Consider the following 15,642-nt stretch of genomic DNA (forward strand, 5'->3'; position numbering starts at 1 on the left):
AATTTATTTTTCTGCTTAACTTATCAAAGTCTAAGATCAGTGTGGTAACCATCCACGATCATTGTTTAGTTAATTTCTCCTGGCATTTCTTCACCCCCTCCATCTCACCTTAAACCCTCTGCCCCATACAATTTTTTAACTATAAATTAATATATGCTTATAATATGTGTGTATGTATTCATATAGATTTGTGTATATGTATATGAATAAAATCAACCATTTTCTTATTCCTCAGAGGTAACAACTATAAATAATTTAGTGTGTGTATCCTTCTAGATCCTCTTATGTGTGTATTTTCACTTTTATTAAGTTTTGACTATCCTTTCTTCAAAAACCTTAAATTTTATGAGTAATGCATGATTGTACACACATACAGGCATATATATACATAAAAGTGCAGTTTTTTAATGAATGTGGGTTTTATGATATTTTGTTATATTAATAGGTCATGTTGTACACATTGCTCTGCATTTTGTGGTTTTAAGAATGTCTTAGTAGGGGCACCTGGGTGGCTCAGTTGGTTGAGCGTCTGCCTTCAGCTCAGATCATGATCTCAGAGTCCTGGGATTGAGCCCATGTCGACTCCCTGCTCAGCAGGGAGCCTGGTTCTCCCTCTGCCTGCTGCTCCCCCTGCTTGTGCTCTCTCTCTCTCTCTCTTTATCAAATAAATAAATAAAATCTTTAAAAAAACAAGAATGTCTTAGTAATCTTTCCATGTAATTATAGATCTACCTTATTTTTTAAAGTGTTGCATAATATTCTATTATATGGATATAGCCCATTATTTAATCAGCCTCTCTAGTGAACCTGTTCTTTTAATTGCCTCTCAAGTACGATGAGATAGTTTGCACACTTTTAGTTTATTTCTGCTTCTATTTTTAGTCAAGATAACTGAGACCTTTAGATCTGTATTATTATTGTTTCATACATTACCTTCCCTACAATGATTGTTTTTGACATAGATATGTTTTCCTTAATTTTGTCCTGTATATCATGAGTCCTTTCAGTCTGAAGATTCAATCTTTCTTTGGCTCAGAGAAAATTTTTTTGAAAGATAACTTTTTATTACTTTTATGTTCAGAAAATTCAACAGCATACACTTAGCCCAGTTTGGTGGCCAGTTCTTTAGCCTTTGCTTTTTCCAACTTGGCGATGCAAACCACCAACTTTAGACCCAGGACATTACCTCTCCAGTGACGGTGGATCTCATCCTACCTGTCATTGTAATTGGTCCTAATAGCTTCCACCAGCTTAGCCAGAGCTTCTTTGTCTTCTGAGTTAGCCTGTGTGAAGGCGACAGTGGTGCAGGTCTTCCTGCAGACCAGACACCTCAGCCTGGCCTTCCCCTTCATAATGCAGTAGGGAACCCCCATCTTACGACGCAGGGAAGGCATGAAGACAGCCAGCTTAATGGGATCCACATCTTGTGCTAGCTGAACCTTCCTGTTTTCCACCAGGTGGTGACGGTATTAACCCCAACTAGAAGGACAGGCAGCTTCTTAGTGGGGACATCCTCTTTGCCAGTAGCTTTCTCCTCAGTCTGGGCCAACAATCCCTGCTTCTTCTCTTGCTTGGTCTCTGGTCCATATTTGTGGGCCAGCTTAAGCAGTTTAGTAGGTCTTTGGTGGTCCAAGGCCTGGGTGAACTCATTAATCACAGGAGGTGCTTTTAGACATTTATAGTGGATAGCCTTTTGCTGCTGCAGCCTGACGGAGCAGGGCCATTTGACAGAGTGGGTGAGGTCCCTTTTGGGCTGGATGTCCTGTCCAATGCCAGAATTCTTGGACCTTTTCTAAAACGGGGGATTGACCACCTTCTTGGCCTCCTGCTTCTTCACAACAGCAGGGGCTGGGGCCACCTTCTTCCCCCCAGCCTTCTTTCCTTTTGGCATCTTGGATGGCTAGAGGAGAGACTGGCTCAGAGAAATTTTTATTTATTTCTCTTCAGCCTCTTATCTCATTCTGAGTGTGTGTGTATGTGCATGTGTTTGTATATGTCTCCAGAATCTGTTCTTGTGTCTCAGGTTTTCATTTATTATCTTCAACTCTCTCTTACCTCTCAGTTCTGGGAGAATTTTTTAAAGCAGCCTTTGGAATTATTGATTTGACTTTTGTCATAACTGAATGTACTATTCACTTCCTCTATTACATTTTTAATTAAGTAATTGCTTTTTCATCAGAAACCAGTCTTTCTGGATCTGTTCTCTTTTCATACAGTGATCTCTCAGATCTTGTTAAGAGTATACTTTTTAAGTTTATTTCAGTTCTTTGAAGTGGAAAGGTTTCACAAGTAGACACTTGCTCTGATTTCTCAGAACATTGCTTCTTGAAAAATTACTTGTTCTTTTTCATATAAATGGGCGATGTTCTCCATTTATTCATCTTTGCAGAAGATGGTTTTTGAGTTTTGGAATTTGAGATAAATTTTGTCAAACTTGTCTCCTCCTTTGAGACCAAGAGTACTCTTTATATTTTCTATAGTTATTTACTTATTTATTCCCTTTTGTTCCTTCTTACCCATCCCCAGGTAAGGAGCATAATTGTTCATGAAGAATTAGAAGGGTGTGCTAGCCAAGGGGTGGTTGTGAGGGAGAAACCGTTGCTACAGTGTTGAAAGGCTTCTTTGTTTGTTGTAGCTTCTTGAATTATCTAGAGCACTACCACTTTTCTCTAACTGGCACAAAGTCAGTCTCCTCATTTGGAGCCTGATGCTGAGGTGACAGAAAACCGTATCATGTGAAGAATAGTTACAGGAAGTCAAGTTATTTGGTCTAGAATGGAAATTTATAGGAGACATGATAACTGTCTTCAGTAGCTGAAGGGCTGTCACAAGAACAATTAGACTTGCTCTGCATAGTCCCGAGTGGTAGAATTATGTTAGAAGAGTACTGTCTTACATTCAAAGAAGGAGGATTGCTATCACTGACCCTGCTGCTGATTCAAATATTTATTGACTCCAAATTTCAACCATTCATTCAGATATTGCCCATACTTTACATGTTAACCATTTCATAACAACGTGTTACATGGGTGGCCAAGTGCCTATGAGAGGTACTGGAAAGAGGCTATGTAGGCATTGGCTTTGTCATTTACTCACAGTGGTATCATCCTCAGAGAACTGCTACTGTTCATTCTTACTGTCTTTTTTTTGGTAATTACTTGACCTCAATTTCTTGATACTTAAATTGGTAGTCATTACCCTTAATCTTCATGAACTCTCTCCATCTCTTATGACATTCCTTTGGAAAATGTGGTAGGCAGAATAAAATGTTCATATCCTAATCCCCAGAATCTATGAATATGTTACTTTATGTGGCAAAGGAAAATTAAAATAGAATATGGAATTAAGATTGTAATCAGCCAAATTTAAGATACAGTGATTATCCTGGATTATCCAGATGGACTCAGGGTAATCACAAGGGTTCTTACGTGTGGAAGAGGGAGGCAGAGAGTAATGCAGTGTGAGAAAGACTGCTGGCCTTGAGGATGGAAGGGACCACAAACCAAGGAATATGGGCAGCTCGCAGAAGTTAGAAGAAGGGTTTTTTTACTAGAACCTCTAGAAAGAAACCCAGTCCTTTTAACACCTTGGTTTTTTTTTTTTTTTAGCCCAGTGAGTCCCATTTTGCACTTTTGACTTCGAGATCTGTGAGATAATTGAATTTATGTTGCTTTAAGCCACTAAGTGTGTGGTAATTTTTTACATTGCAATAGGAAGCTGGTAAGGATGGATTTCTGAGAAGATCCAAGGCCATATCCCAGGAACAATAAGAACAGCTTCTTGGTATTTCTGTTACTCAGAAATGTAATGCATCTATTGCTGAACTGATGTGTTCAGCCATCTTCTGATAATCATCCATTTCTCCACTGCTTCTTATTGGCCTACTTTTTGGACATCTAGGCTTCAGTCAATAAGAGTAGCCTACATAAAAGGAGGCCCAATGAAGTAAGCAAATTTTACTAGGAAGAATTTTCCATTAAAACCATTCAAAGAGAGATTAGGCTATATTTGGAGGTCCTATAGCAGAAACTGAACAATTATTTGGTAGAGACATTAAAGAGAAGATTCCTGCATTGGTTGAGATGCTGGATAAGTATAGATTTTATTGTTCTTAAATCTAAGAACCTAAGGGGTTGAGAGGAAGAAGCATCACCGAGGATTGGGAGGACCCCTGTGTGTAGTGCAGATTGTGCCTACACAGGGTTACTAGGGAAGACAAAAGTGGGCGATGGATTCCAGCTCATACCATTTGTCAAGCTGTACATTTTGGCTGTGGAGCTGCTCTGCCTTGAGGCAGAGGGACCGTTTGCTAATTCATATAAAGGTATTATTTACTTGATAAGATGTGTGCCTGCAGGGCTGCATTCTCCCAAAGATGTCACTTTTTTCCTCTAATTTGCTCAAAGATGCTGTGTGGGCTGAAACTAACACTGGGTCTAGAGTTCTAGGAGGTAGTTTCTTGGAGTTGGTGAAGGCAAGGCAAAGACAGACAAGAGAAAAACAAGGAAGGAGGGTTATACTACTAATGCTTTAATCTCTTTCTGGCTTCTCCAATCCCTCAGTTCATTTCCAAATGGTGCTATTGGTACTTTCTCCCAATCCATATATTCTAATAGCGTGTCTAATTGGGAAGAGACACTACTGAATGAATAAACTAATAAATGAGCCTCTGTATTTTAGAGGTAAAAGAACATGATCTCTTTGGGGGAGTTCACTGTATAATGTAGTAGCAGATGGGGAAAGCAAGGATCTAAGTATTGGAGATCGAGGAGAGAGGGTGTGTTCATTCAAAGTGCTCCTAGAGAAGGCAGAACATCTCTCTCTGATTTATAGGACTGGTCATCTACCTAAATGTGTAGGGATGAATAATGCTGGGGTCCTTAGAGGCACAGAAGGTCTAGCTAGGCACCTAGCTGAAGCACTTCCCACATTTGTAGCTGAGTCTCAGCTAGCCAGTTCTGGTAGTTCCACTATCCTCAATGCCACAGACCAGATAGTTAGATCTACTGGATGTGACCTTGGGGTGGGACGATATGGCAGATTCCTGTTTGTGTCTTCCTCCAGATGACCTTTGAGATGAGTCATGAGACCCTGTACTTGGCAGTGAAACTGGTGGATCACTACCTTATGGAGGTAGTATGCAAGAGGGACAAGCTACAACTCCTTGGTTCCACGGCGTTTCTGATTGCAGCAAAATTTGAGGTGAGCCTGAGTTCATAGAGCCTGGAGAAAAATAATCAAGTTTCTAGCCATGTCCTATATATATGTATGTATTTGTATATGTAAATGGGAATATATGTAGGTATATGCGTTTGTATCATCTACATGTAGATACACCCACGCACACATACATGCATTTACATTTGCATATATGTGCACCTGTGTGTGTGTATGTGTGTATAATTATATACATATACACACAAATAATATCTCCTACCTTTTTTTGGTTGGTCTTTCCTAGAGGGATGCTGGTGTTGGGTGGCAAGGGTGGTATGTTTGTTTCCTGGAGTCCACAGGGTTCTTTCACTTCTTCTTTGAAGACGTGTGTATGTGGGCATGTGCTTAGTTAAGTACTTCCTTCTGATCCATAACTGTCTGCCTACCCTGCACTCTTTTCTTCTTCTACCAACTTCATCTCCACCTAGTCTCCACTGCATAGTCTTGAACTGCATAGATAAGAAAGCAGTTCCAAACCTCAGTGCTGGAGACATTTAAGGGAACATGGCCTGCTACAGATGGTAGTGAGTCCGGGTGAAATGGTTATTTTTGAAGTAGCATTATAGAAGCAAGTAGCTTTTCTTTTCTTTTCTTTCTTTGAAGATTTATCCATTCACTTTAGAGGGAGAGAGTATAGAGGGAGGGGCAGAGAAAGAGGTTGACTCTAGAAGCAGACTCCCTCGCATGTGGGGCTTGATTCCAGGACCCTAAGATCATGACCTGAGCTGAAATCAAGAGTCAGCCACGTAACTGACTGAGCCACCCAGGTGCCCTGCTGGCCTTTCTTTCATAAACGTAAACCATCTAATTTCTCTGAGTCTTTCCTCTTCCTCAGATGCTAAATGATCCTGTTCAACTGTGATATTTCCATGAATAGGCTACATGTGTGAAATCTTGGGGTTTAGAAGCAGAGGGGTAGCAACTTCTACTGAATTTAAAGAGCTTCAGAACTGTGGGTTTGTTTTTGTGCTCCCTGACTTGCTGCCTCCCCAGCTTTACCATTAACTTGCTTCTTGCGTCCCTTACTCCTGAACTCCCTCCCTCCCTCATTCCAGTCCTCCCTCTTTTGCTTCTTAATTGCCTCTCTTTCCCGCAGCTCTGGCTTCTCTTCCCTCCTTGCTTCACTTCTACCCTTGCTCCTTAACTCTCTTCCTTTTTCCAGCCTTCTCTCAATCCCTCCCTCATCTCTCCCTTGATTCTTCCATCCCTGCCTTGTGCACGCATTCACTACCAACTGGGTTTCCTTCCTGTATCACTCTTTCCTTCCCTCCCTAGTTCCCTCTCTGCCCTTCTCCTACCCTTCTTCCATCCATCCCTCCTTCTGTGTCTCTTTTCCTGCCACCTTCTCCCTCCCACCTCCCTCCCTCCCTCCGGACCATTCCATCCTCTTTCCTCCTTCCCTTACTCCTTTTGCCCCTTAATTTTCCCTTCCTTTGCTCTCTTCTCTCTGTCCCATCTCTCCTCACTCCCCACCTCATTCTTTTCATGCTGCTTTCCCTTCCTGTCTTTTGCTTCCCTCTTCCATCCCTTCCCTCCTCCCTTTTCTGTTTATTCCTTCTCTCCCTTCTTCACATGCTCCTTCCCTCTCTACCTCCCACCCTTGCTTCCTGGTACCCTGGCACCACAACTCCCTCTAATTCTAGCTGCCTCCCACCTTCTTTCTCTCATCTCCTTCTTCCCTTGCTTCTTCTCTCTCTTCCCCCTTCTGTCTTTCCGCCTTTCCTTACTATTTACCTCTTGGGTTCACTTCTTTCCCTACTCATTTGCTCCCTGGTTTGCTTGCTCCCCCTCACTCTCTGTTCCCTCCAAGCTCCCCCTCTTGACTGCTACCTCTCCTCTGGGGTGTTCATTTCCTCCCACCCACTATCACTTGCTCTAGTCTATCCTCTTTCTCTCTCTGTCCCTGGCTGTTTTCCCTCCTACCCACCTTCCCTGACTCACTTCCTCCCTTTGTCCCTTCCTTCCTCTCTTGCCTCCTCCTTCCCTTTTTCCCTTCCTCTTCTCTCACTCTGTCCCTTGCTCCCTCCTTTGCTGCTTTCCTCTCTGGCTCACTTCCCTCCCTGATTACATACTCCCTGGCTCATTCCTTGTTCTCCTTCTCTCTCCTCCTCCCTCCTCTTTCCTTCTCCTACCTAGGGCCATCCTTGTGGCTTAGCACAAGTTATTAAGTACTAAGATATTACGTTCTCCGATCCTTAGGCTCAAGAGAATTAAAAAGAAGTTGGGGGTCCCTGGCTGACAGCAGAAGGAGGAGCAAAGTGCAAAGAGGCACTTCCTAGCAAATCTGGGAACCAAGAGTACCCCTGTTGTGGTTATCAGGATGAAGGGTCCCCACTATGTTTTTTGGAGAAGGGATGTCTTCCCCTCACAGGATTGAGAAGTACAGAAAGACTTTTGCAAGGGGAAGTGTGGAGATGGTATGAGAAGAGAAGAAAGGAAGGAACCACTAGTGAGTAGGGCAAAGGAAGGGAGAGTTTCTTGTCCTGGTGCTGCTGCTAGGTTGCTGTATGAACTTGAGCAATTTGCCTTCTTTTTCTGTGCCGAAATTTCCTTGTCTGTAAAACTAAGGGTTAATCTAGTCTGAGATCTCAAAATAGAAAGACAGAGAAAGGTGTGGAAAGAATGCTGCGGTGGGCAGTTAGATACTGCTGGATAAAAGATTCGGGAGTCTTCCCGCTTCCTATTCCTCTCCCCCAAACCACGGTTCACCCCGCAGAGGGCAGGACATAATAAGGGGCTTCCCAGTTAGGGGTTCTTCTCACCCTTGGCCTGGTCTGGATCTTCCCAGTCTGGCCCCCATGAGCATTTCCTCCCCCAAGCCCCCTGCAGTCCTCAGTCTCTGCTTGGGCTCTCTCCGTGCCTGTCTGCCTGTCTCTCACTGCCTGCTACCTGAGGGGGCCCCCCCTTCCCAAACGTCCTTGTTCATTTCTTAGACTGCGAAACAAAGTGCCATCTTCTTTTTCATCGCTAGCTCCACTTTCTGTTGTCTTCTTTCCTCCCTTCCCCCAGAGCAGGTCTTAGATTTCCCATTTCCAGCTTTCACTCATTAGAAAAGAGGTCATTGCTCTGGGTTCCTGTGCCATATTATGCCACTCCGGACAGTGTAAGAATCTACACCCACCCCCCACCCCACCCCCGCCAAGGCCTGATTCTCTCTCCTGTGGTGCAGTTTTGGGGGGCAGATCTCTCCTCTGTCTCTGATTTTGCTTTTCAGATGGGCTACTCAAATCAACCAGAAGTTTGCTCTCAGAGCGAGCCTGAAGTTTTATGCTGGGAAATGTTATTGCCTCCTATCTTTCACTTCTCTCCCCCACTGCCTTTTATCTCAAAGCACAGAGTAGTGGGCTTTCTTGGCCTGGTTCTGACTATCTCTCCTCTCCACCCGTAGGAGTCCTGCCCACCTTGTGTGGATGACTTCCTATATATCTGTGACGATATTTATCAGCGAGATGAGATGCTCACCATGGAAATCAGCATCCTGCAAACTCTCAAATTTGATATCAACATTCCCATCGCCTATCATTTCCTGCGCAGATATGCTAGGGTAAGAGGGAAGAGGCGTATCCTCATTCTCCCACTATTGGGTTGGTCCCCTCCATACCCAGAATGGCTGCTTGAATGGTAGGGAAAGGGAAAGGGGCAACAGGGGCCAAGTGAATTTCTTCTTCAATCCACCCTCTTAGATTGAAAATCTTTATGAAGTGTGGGAGAAACAATTGGTGTGCCTTTATATTTTGAGGTGAAGGCAGTGTAGAGGAGGGGAAGAAGAGTCTTTGATCAGGAAGGGACATGTGGGAAGTTGGGAGGAGATGCTGGTAAAGTTCTCTTCCTTCATCTTAGTATTGGTTACAGGTGAGGTCACTTTATAATTATTTATTGTATTCTGCAAGTACATGTGTGTACTTTCTTCTATGTGTGTGTTTATAAGTTATAATTTCTAAAAAAGATTCAGTCAAGAAAATGGAAATTCTTTTGGAGCATGGAATATTTCTGGGGTGGAGCCAGGTGCAAAGTTATAATTGGAAGGCTTTGGCTCTTAAAAGGATAACTTACAAAGAAAAGGGAGGTTGGGGGAAGGTACCACAAAGACACTTGATAATTTGGTTAAAAATTCTAAAGGTAGCAAAGCCTATTGGCTGATTTCAGAATCCCTGCCTGAAAGATTCTGTGGTTTTGGGGGTAGGGTCCTTAGTGTGAGTCATGGTAGCAAGAGAAGTGAATTGTTCAGGCAGAGAGCCATTTAGGCCTGAGGTGGGATAACTGGAGAGAGTGGGTACAGAGGGTCTTCTGCTAGGTGTTGCTTTTCCGAATTGATTGCTGAGCAAGTCTTCTTGCTACCTTTAGTGTCTCTGTGCCAGCATGAAGACACTGACTTTGTCCCGCTTCATCTGTGAGATGACTCTGCAGGAATACGACTATGTCCAGGAGAGGGCTTCCAAGCTAGCTGCTGGCTCCTTCCTCCTGGCCCTCTACATGAAGAAGCTCGGACACCGGGTAAACACTTGCTGGGGACATGGAGTAGAGCTTTAAAAGCACAGAGTGAGCAACCTAAGTGTCCGTTGATGGATGAATGAGTAAAGAAGATGTGGTGTGTACACACATGCACACACACACACACACACACACACACACAGAGGGATATTGCTTAGCCATAAAGAATAAAATCTTACAATTTGTGACAACATGGATGGACCTAGAGGATATTATACTAAGTGAAATAAGTCAGAGAAAGACAAATACTGTATTATTTCACTTATATGTCGGGTGTAAAAAAAACAAAACAGGGGGCGCCTGGTGGCTCAGTTGGTTAAATGTCTGCCTTTGGCTCAGGTCATGATCCCAGGGTCCTGGGATTGAGCCACATGTCAGGCTCCCTGATCAGTGGGGAGCCTGCTTCTCCATCTGCTGCTTCCCCAGCTTGTGCTCGCTCTCGCTCTTGCTCTCTCTCCCTCTCTCTCACTCTCACTCTCTCTCTCAGATAAATAATTAAAATCTTTAAAAAAATTAAAAAAAAACAGGAACAGATTTATAAATATAGAGAACAAACTAGTGAGGGGAGAAGGGCAGGGAGGGAAGGGTGAAATAAGCGTAGGGGATTAAAAGGTATAGTTTTGCAGTTACAAAATAAGTAAGTCTTGGGGATGTAAAGTACTGCATAGGAAGTATAGTCAATAACATTGTAATGACACTGTATGGTGACATATGGTGACCACACTTATAATGGTGAGCGTTTCGTAATATGTGAACACTGAATCACTGTGTTATACACCTGAAGCTAATATAGTATTGTATGTCACCTATACATCAGTTAAAAGCAAGAAAGCACGGGGTCAGTTCAGGTGGAAGGTGTAAAGTGGGGTCATGGGAAACTCAGTGATAAAACTGCCATGCAACCATAGTTATAAATTCTTTGACATGTTAGGAGTTAGGACGTGTTAGGAGCCTGGCTGCTTAAAGCGTTTTATTTTATTTTCCTTAGTCACAGTACTCTTTATTCCAAAGAAAACTTACTTGAAAACATGATATTGTAAAACAGATTAATATGAAATAATTCTGGTTGCAACAGATGGTAGGATGGGCCCCCTTCTTACCTGACCCCAGTCCACCCCTGCCCCTTGCAGTCCGCCCAACAAGGTTGCCCCCCACTTCCCCAAGAGAGCTCATTGGAACAGAATTTGAGAAGCACAGACCCAGAGTCATGAAAGCAACTGTCCTTGTGTATAATGGGGGACTCCGAGGTATAGTATAGTGGTCTTCTCTGAAGGTATAGTATAGTGGTCTTCTCTGAAGAGGAAGGTCCCTAAAGCCTCCTTCTCCAGTACAAATAAAACTCACTTGTAAGCCCCTCCAACTTGGAAGTCCTGCAGCCACTACTCTTGGGAAAACCTCTGTGTACTGAGACTGCTATAAACAGTTGTGTGAACTTGGACAAGTCATACTGAAATTTCTTGGGACAGAAAAAGCATACAGTAAATGGCAGTGATGATGATGAAAAGGAAAAAATGGCTAAAACTTAGTGATTAGACAGTGATCTGAGCACTTTGTATATTAACTCATTTAATCTTCACAAGATCAGTACTGTTATCCCTACTTTACAGATAAGAAATAACTTCCCATGTTTTGCTAATGAGAGGCAGAGCTAATCTTTGGGGATTAAGAGTAGAGTTCAAATTGGGTATCTACTGTATCATCAGAATTGATGTGGCCATTGCTTTGGTACTGTGGCCCTGGAGAGGCCCCATGCTGTTCCAGGCTTTGATCTTTAGATCCTGGGGAAATGTGGTAGGTGCTGAGGGGACTCAGGGCAGCAAACTGCCTGCCAGCCAGTATAGAAAGAGTTCTGTGTTTTAACCCTTGGCATGGTTGCACCAGTGAGTATCAGCTGAGCGTCAGCCCTGATCTGAACTTGGGTAGGATGGCCCCACAGTCCTCTATGCTATGTATACTCCTTCTATAGAGAAGAAAGGCTTCACAGTGGAGGTGACTTTTGAGTTGGGTCTTGAAAGATGAGTAGGTACCTGTGAGAGAAGACATTCTAAGTAAAGGGAATGATAATTGACCTGATGTGAAGGCAATGAGAAGAGTGTGATGTATTTAGGGCAGAATAAAGCAGTTCCTATAGAGCGAGCAGAGGATATATTAATAGGGAGTGGTGAGAGATGAGACCGGAATGGTAGGGTGTAGCCAGATTGTGAGAGACCTTTGATACCAAGTGGAGAGACCTACTGTATATGAAGGCATTGGAAGGTTTTGAGGCAGGGGAGTGACCTACCCCTCTTTGTGTGTTGTGGAAACAGCACTGGTATAGCAGTACAGAAGGTGAATTAAATGAGAGGTAGTATAAAAATTGGGAACACCAGTGAGTATAAAAGTGGGAACAACATCTAGTAGGCTTTCATAATAGTCAAGATGAAGCACTGGGGCCTGAACCTGTGCAATGACAATGGTTCCATTAATTTTATTTGACACACAGAATATAATGTGTTACTCCCCTGCTCAGCATGCCAATGATTGCCCTTTACTGGTGGCAGTGGTTTCTAAACAATATTCAGTAGAGCCCTGGGATTCCTGTAGAAGTGTCTCCCAGGCCACGTAAAAGGTGAAGGGATCCAAATTGGTGGCCTTGTTAGCTCTCACTCCCAATTCCAGGTAGATATTTGGGCTACCATGTAAGATATTTGGGGAGAAAAAAAGGGAGTTTGGGGAAAGTAATTTAAGATACTTTTAGAAAACCACTGCCTTATAGAATAAACCTTCTCTTCTTTACCTTCGGAGCTCCCACTTGTCTTTCCACCCACTGTAGATGGGCCATCCTCTACAAAGCTTTCTGTGATTCTCCTGGCCAAAGTTCATGGGTCCTGCTGCTCTGTTTCTCCAGTGTCCCTTTCTCACTTCCATCGTAGACCTTCCCACACATTCTGTAATTCTCTATGTGCATGGCAATCTCCCCCACTACACATTCCTTAGGGGCAGGGGACTTGGTGATCTTTGTATTCGCAGCAGCCTACACAGAGCTTGGCACTAGTAATCCTAGCTAGCCTCATTTGGGCACTCACTTTGTGCTAGGCTCTGTTCCATTGTGCCTTGTGTGCACACCTTAACTCATCCGCTTCTATGATGCAGTTACTGTAATGATCCCCATTTGGCATAGTGGGAAACCAGGGCACAAAGAAATTAATAATTGGCTCAAGTCCATGCTGTTGGTGGAGCTAGAATTTGAACCCAAGCCATTTGCCTCGGGAACCTTTGCTCTTAAACGCCCTGCTTTATCACTTCTGCCACATAATAAGCATCCATAAAATTGAATGAGAAAATAAATGCGTGGAGCGATAGCTCTTAGAGGCAGAGAAGAGAAACTACCTTAAATTCCCGTTGTCTGTTGACTTGGGATCTTGAGTTTGTTTTGAGGTTTGCCTGGCCATTGTCTCTTGACCTGAGAGTGAGTAAATTACAAAGTCAGTTATGTTCCTTAGATTCTTTAGTGGATTTCAGCTTACACGAATACCTACAACCAGGGCTAATATCCAGCTGGTACCTGTGGATATATGGTACTTACATACATCTGGATAGCCGTACCATTAGTTTGCAGCTGGAGCCTAGTGTCTTCTAGGAAGTTCTCTATACTTACTGGTCAATGTCTGTGCTGTATGAGTTTTTGAAATGTTTAACCATCTTCTCTGCCTATGCCATGTATACAAAGTCTGGACTTGGGATAGTAGAGATAGAGGAAGGGTCTGCTTTCTGTGGTAAAAGTCACTGTTCATTTTGCTTCTTCCAGGCTCCTGCCCTGGAGTATTACAGTGGCTACAAAACCTCTGATCTTCACCCCTTGGTCAAGCAGCTAAACACCCTGCTGACATTGCGTCCTTGCAACAAGCTCAAGACTGTGCATTCCAAATATTCTCACCAGTAAGTAACAAGCTCCAGTTGAGGAGGGGTTTGTGCTCAGCCATGAGGAGGCACAGACTAGCCTCACTCAAGGAAAAATAAAGATTCAGTACTGTTCGCCTTACTTTCTGCTCTAGGGTTAAACCAACATAGGGAACCAAGGGTCCTATGTCGTACTCATTTCAAGGATCCTGTTTTCTTTGGCTTATTTTATGCTGAGCTGACCCCTCTTCCTTTTCAGGGTCTTCTTTGAGGTCACCAAAATCCCCCCCTTGGACATGTTCAAGCTAGAGGAGATGCTGAACTACTGCTAAGTCTGAGGCTGAGGAGCTGGCGTGCTGGCAGCGGCTCCCAGGGCCAGGCAGGCATTGAAATAAGCTGTTATTTATTTTGTCTTTGAATTTGTCTTTTGATCACTTTTCTTTTTTACTCTTTTGTTTGTCTTTCCCAAATTGATAGTCTTGTAAATATTTAGCTTTTTATGAAAGAAAAGAAATTATTATAGTATTTGATTAGAAATTTAATAAAAAATGAATGTTTGTTGTGAAAAGGGCTCACGTCCCCTCTTCTTGCTCAAGAGCCCCACGTGTAGCCCAGGGATGTTTTTCCCTGTGCCTCAAGGATCTAAGTTATCCAATTTCCTTCTCTAGTTGGAGACTTTCTCTTGATGGGAAGAAGAATTGAATTAGGGTATAAATTGAAGGCTGAGTCTATACAAGGAGGATCCTTGGAGGTGGGTGCCCCATTCAAAGAGAGCGAGAGAGAGCCCTACCAGACAGACAGGCCTCAGTGTTCAGATCTGGGCAGCTGGGAGTGTGGGCTAATACCATTTGGTCCCCATCTCAGGTTGCTTGCTTTCTTTGTTTCTTCCTGGATGTCAAAGCGATGGGGAATTAGGATTTTAACCCCAGGATAGCCCTACTTTCATAGTTAAGCAGCTTTCTAGAGTCTAAATTTGAAAAGCTGCTTCTACTGGCATGCCAGAATCTCTTTTGGACCTTATCTTGTGTCAAGAGGAGACATTTCCATCTGTGAAATTGGTGAGATGTCCCATGAATGCAGGCATCAACCATTTGCCCAATGTTCATTCATAAAGCCTTCAGGAGGTTCTACTCTCTCTCCCTATTCTACCTTTGGGGTGATGTGTACTGGTACAGCTATCCTGGTTGTTAACAGAGGAGCTGAATCTACTCTGTGACAGTTGATGAAGAGCCACGGCCTTAAATCTTTTTTTAAAATATTTTATTTATTTATTTGACAGAGAGAGACAGTGAGAGAGGGAACACAAGCAGGGGGAGTGGGAGAGGGAGAAGCAGGCTTCCCGCAGAGCAGGGAGCCCAATGCAGGGCTCGATCCCAGGACCCTGGGATCATGACCTGAGTCGAAGGCAGATGCTTAATGATAGAGTCACACCAGCGCCTTGAAGAGCCACTGCCTTAATCCTGCCTCTAAAACCTCTGTGACCTCCACACAATCTAGCAACTGCAGTAAGTAATGTCTGTCACAGCAGCCGACCTCTAGAACCCTGTTCTAGTACTGTGACTGGCAACTGTTGTGATTGGTCTCTGTTCATGTATAACTACTTGTCAATGTTTTGAATATCAGTCCTGAAGGTGGGAATCTGGTGGAGGGGACAATTGATGGAGAACTCTTAGGGAAAATACCTCCCCAGTTCTGGCCCCAGACTCCCCATGCTAGTCTGGTCACATCCCGTGTTATGATGGGAACAGGATGGAGAGCACTCTGAGCCCTTAAATGTCTTAGTGCTTGCTTTATCTCTGTGTCAGTTTCCCACTTCCCCTCCAAACTTGCTTTGCCTTGGTGACCAGACATCACTGGGTTCCCTCCTGCCCCGCTCCATTACTTTGCAGAGTGACTAGAGGGTATAGCCAGAGGTCTAAGTTGTTAGGCAGTGATTCACCTTGTATAGCCAATTTTACATAAACATGCTGAAAGCCCTAGGCTGGAATCCCTCTTGCAAATTCCAGCCTCACTGAAAGGAAGTATCTTATATTTGCTTTTTAATTTGGGAGCTTC

At 43.5% G+C, this 15,642-nt stretch overlaps 1 protein-coding gene and 1 pseudogene across 3 annotated transcripts in view; one reads left to right on the forward strand and one right to left on the reverse strand.

The window, feature by feature from the left end:
• CCNB3 (cyclin B3) overlaps positions 1–14,151 on the forward strand; it is a 48,632-nt gene extending 34,481 nt beyond the window's left edge. For both annotated transcript variants that reach the window (XM_080831261.1, XM_080831262.1), the window contains 5 exons: positions 5,065–5,202; positions 8,606–8,761; positions 9,562–9,711; positions 13,496–13,626; positions 13,847–14,151. In XM_080831261.1, the coding sequence (XP_080687387.1) occupies positions 5,065–5,202; positions 8,606–8,761; positions 9,562–9,711; positions 13,496–13,626; positions 13,847–13,919 (648 nt within the window). In that variant the 3' untranslated portion in view covers positions 13,920–14,151. The remainder of the gene's footprint in view (positions 1–5,064; positions 5,203–8,605; positions 8,762–9,561; positions 9,712–13,495; positions 13,627–13,846) is intronic.
• On the reverse strand, positions 1,101–1,891 carry LOC308359927 (large ribosomal subunit protein eL8-like; annotated as a pseudogene). Its single transcript has one exon. The product of its transcript is annotated as a large ribosomal subunit protein eL8-like (transcript).
• Positions 14,152–15,642: the final 1,491 nt, after the last annotated feature.

The sequence above is a fragment of the Martes martes genome (genome assembly GCF_963455335.1).
Source record: "Martes martes genome assembly, chromosome: X".
In the NCBI taxonomy this organism is placed as follows: domain Eukaryota; kingdom Metazoa; phylum Chordata; class Mammalia; order Carnivora; family Mustelidae; genus Martes; species Martes martes.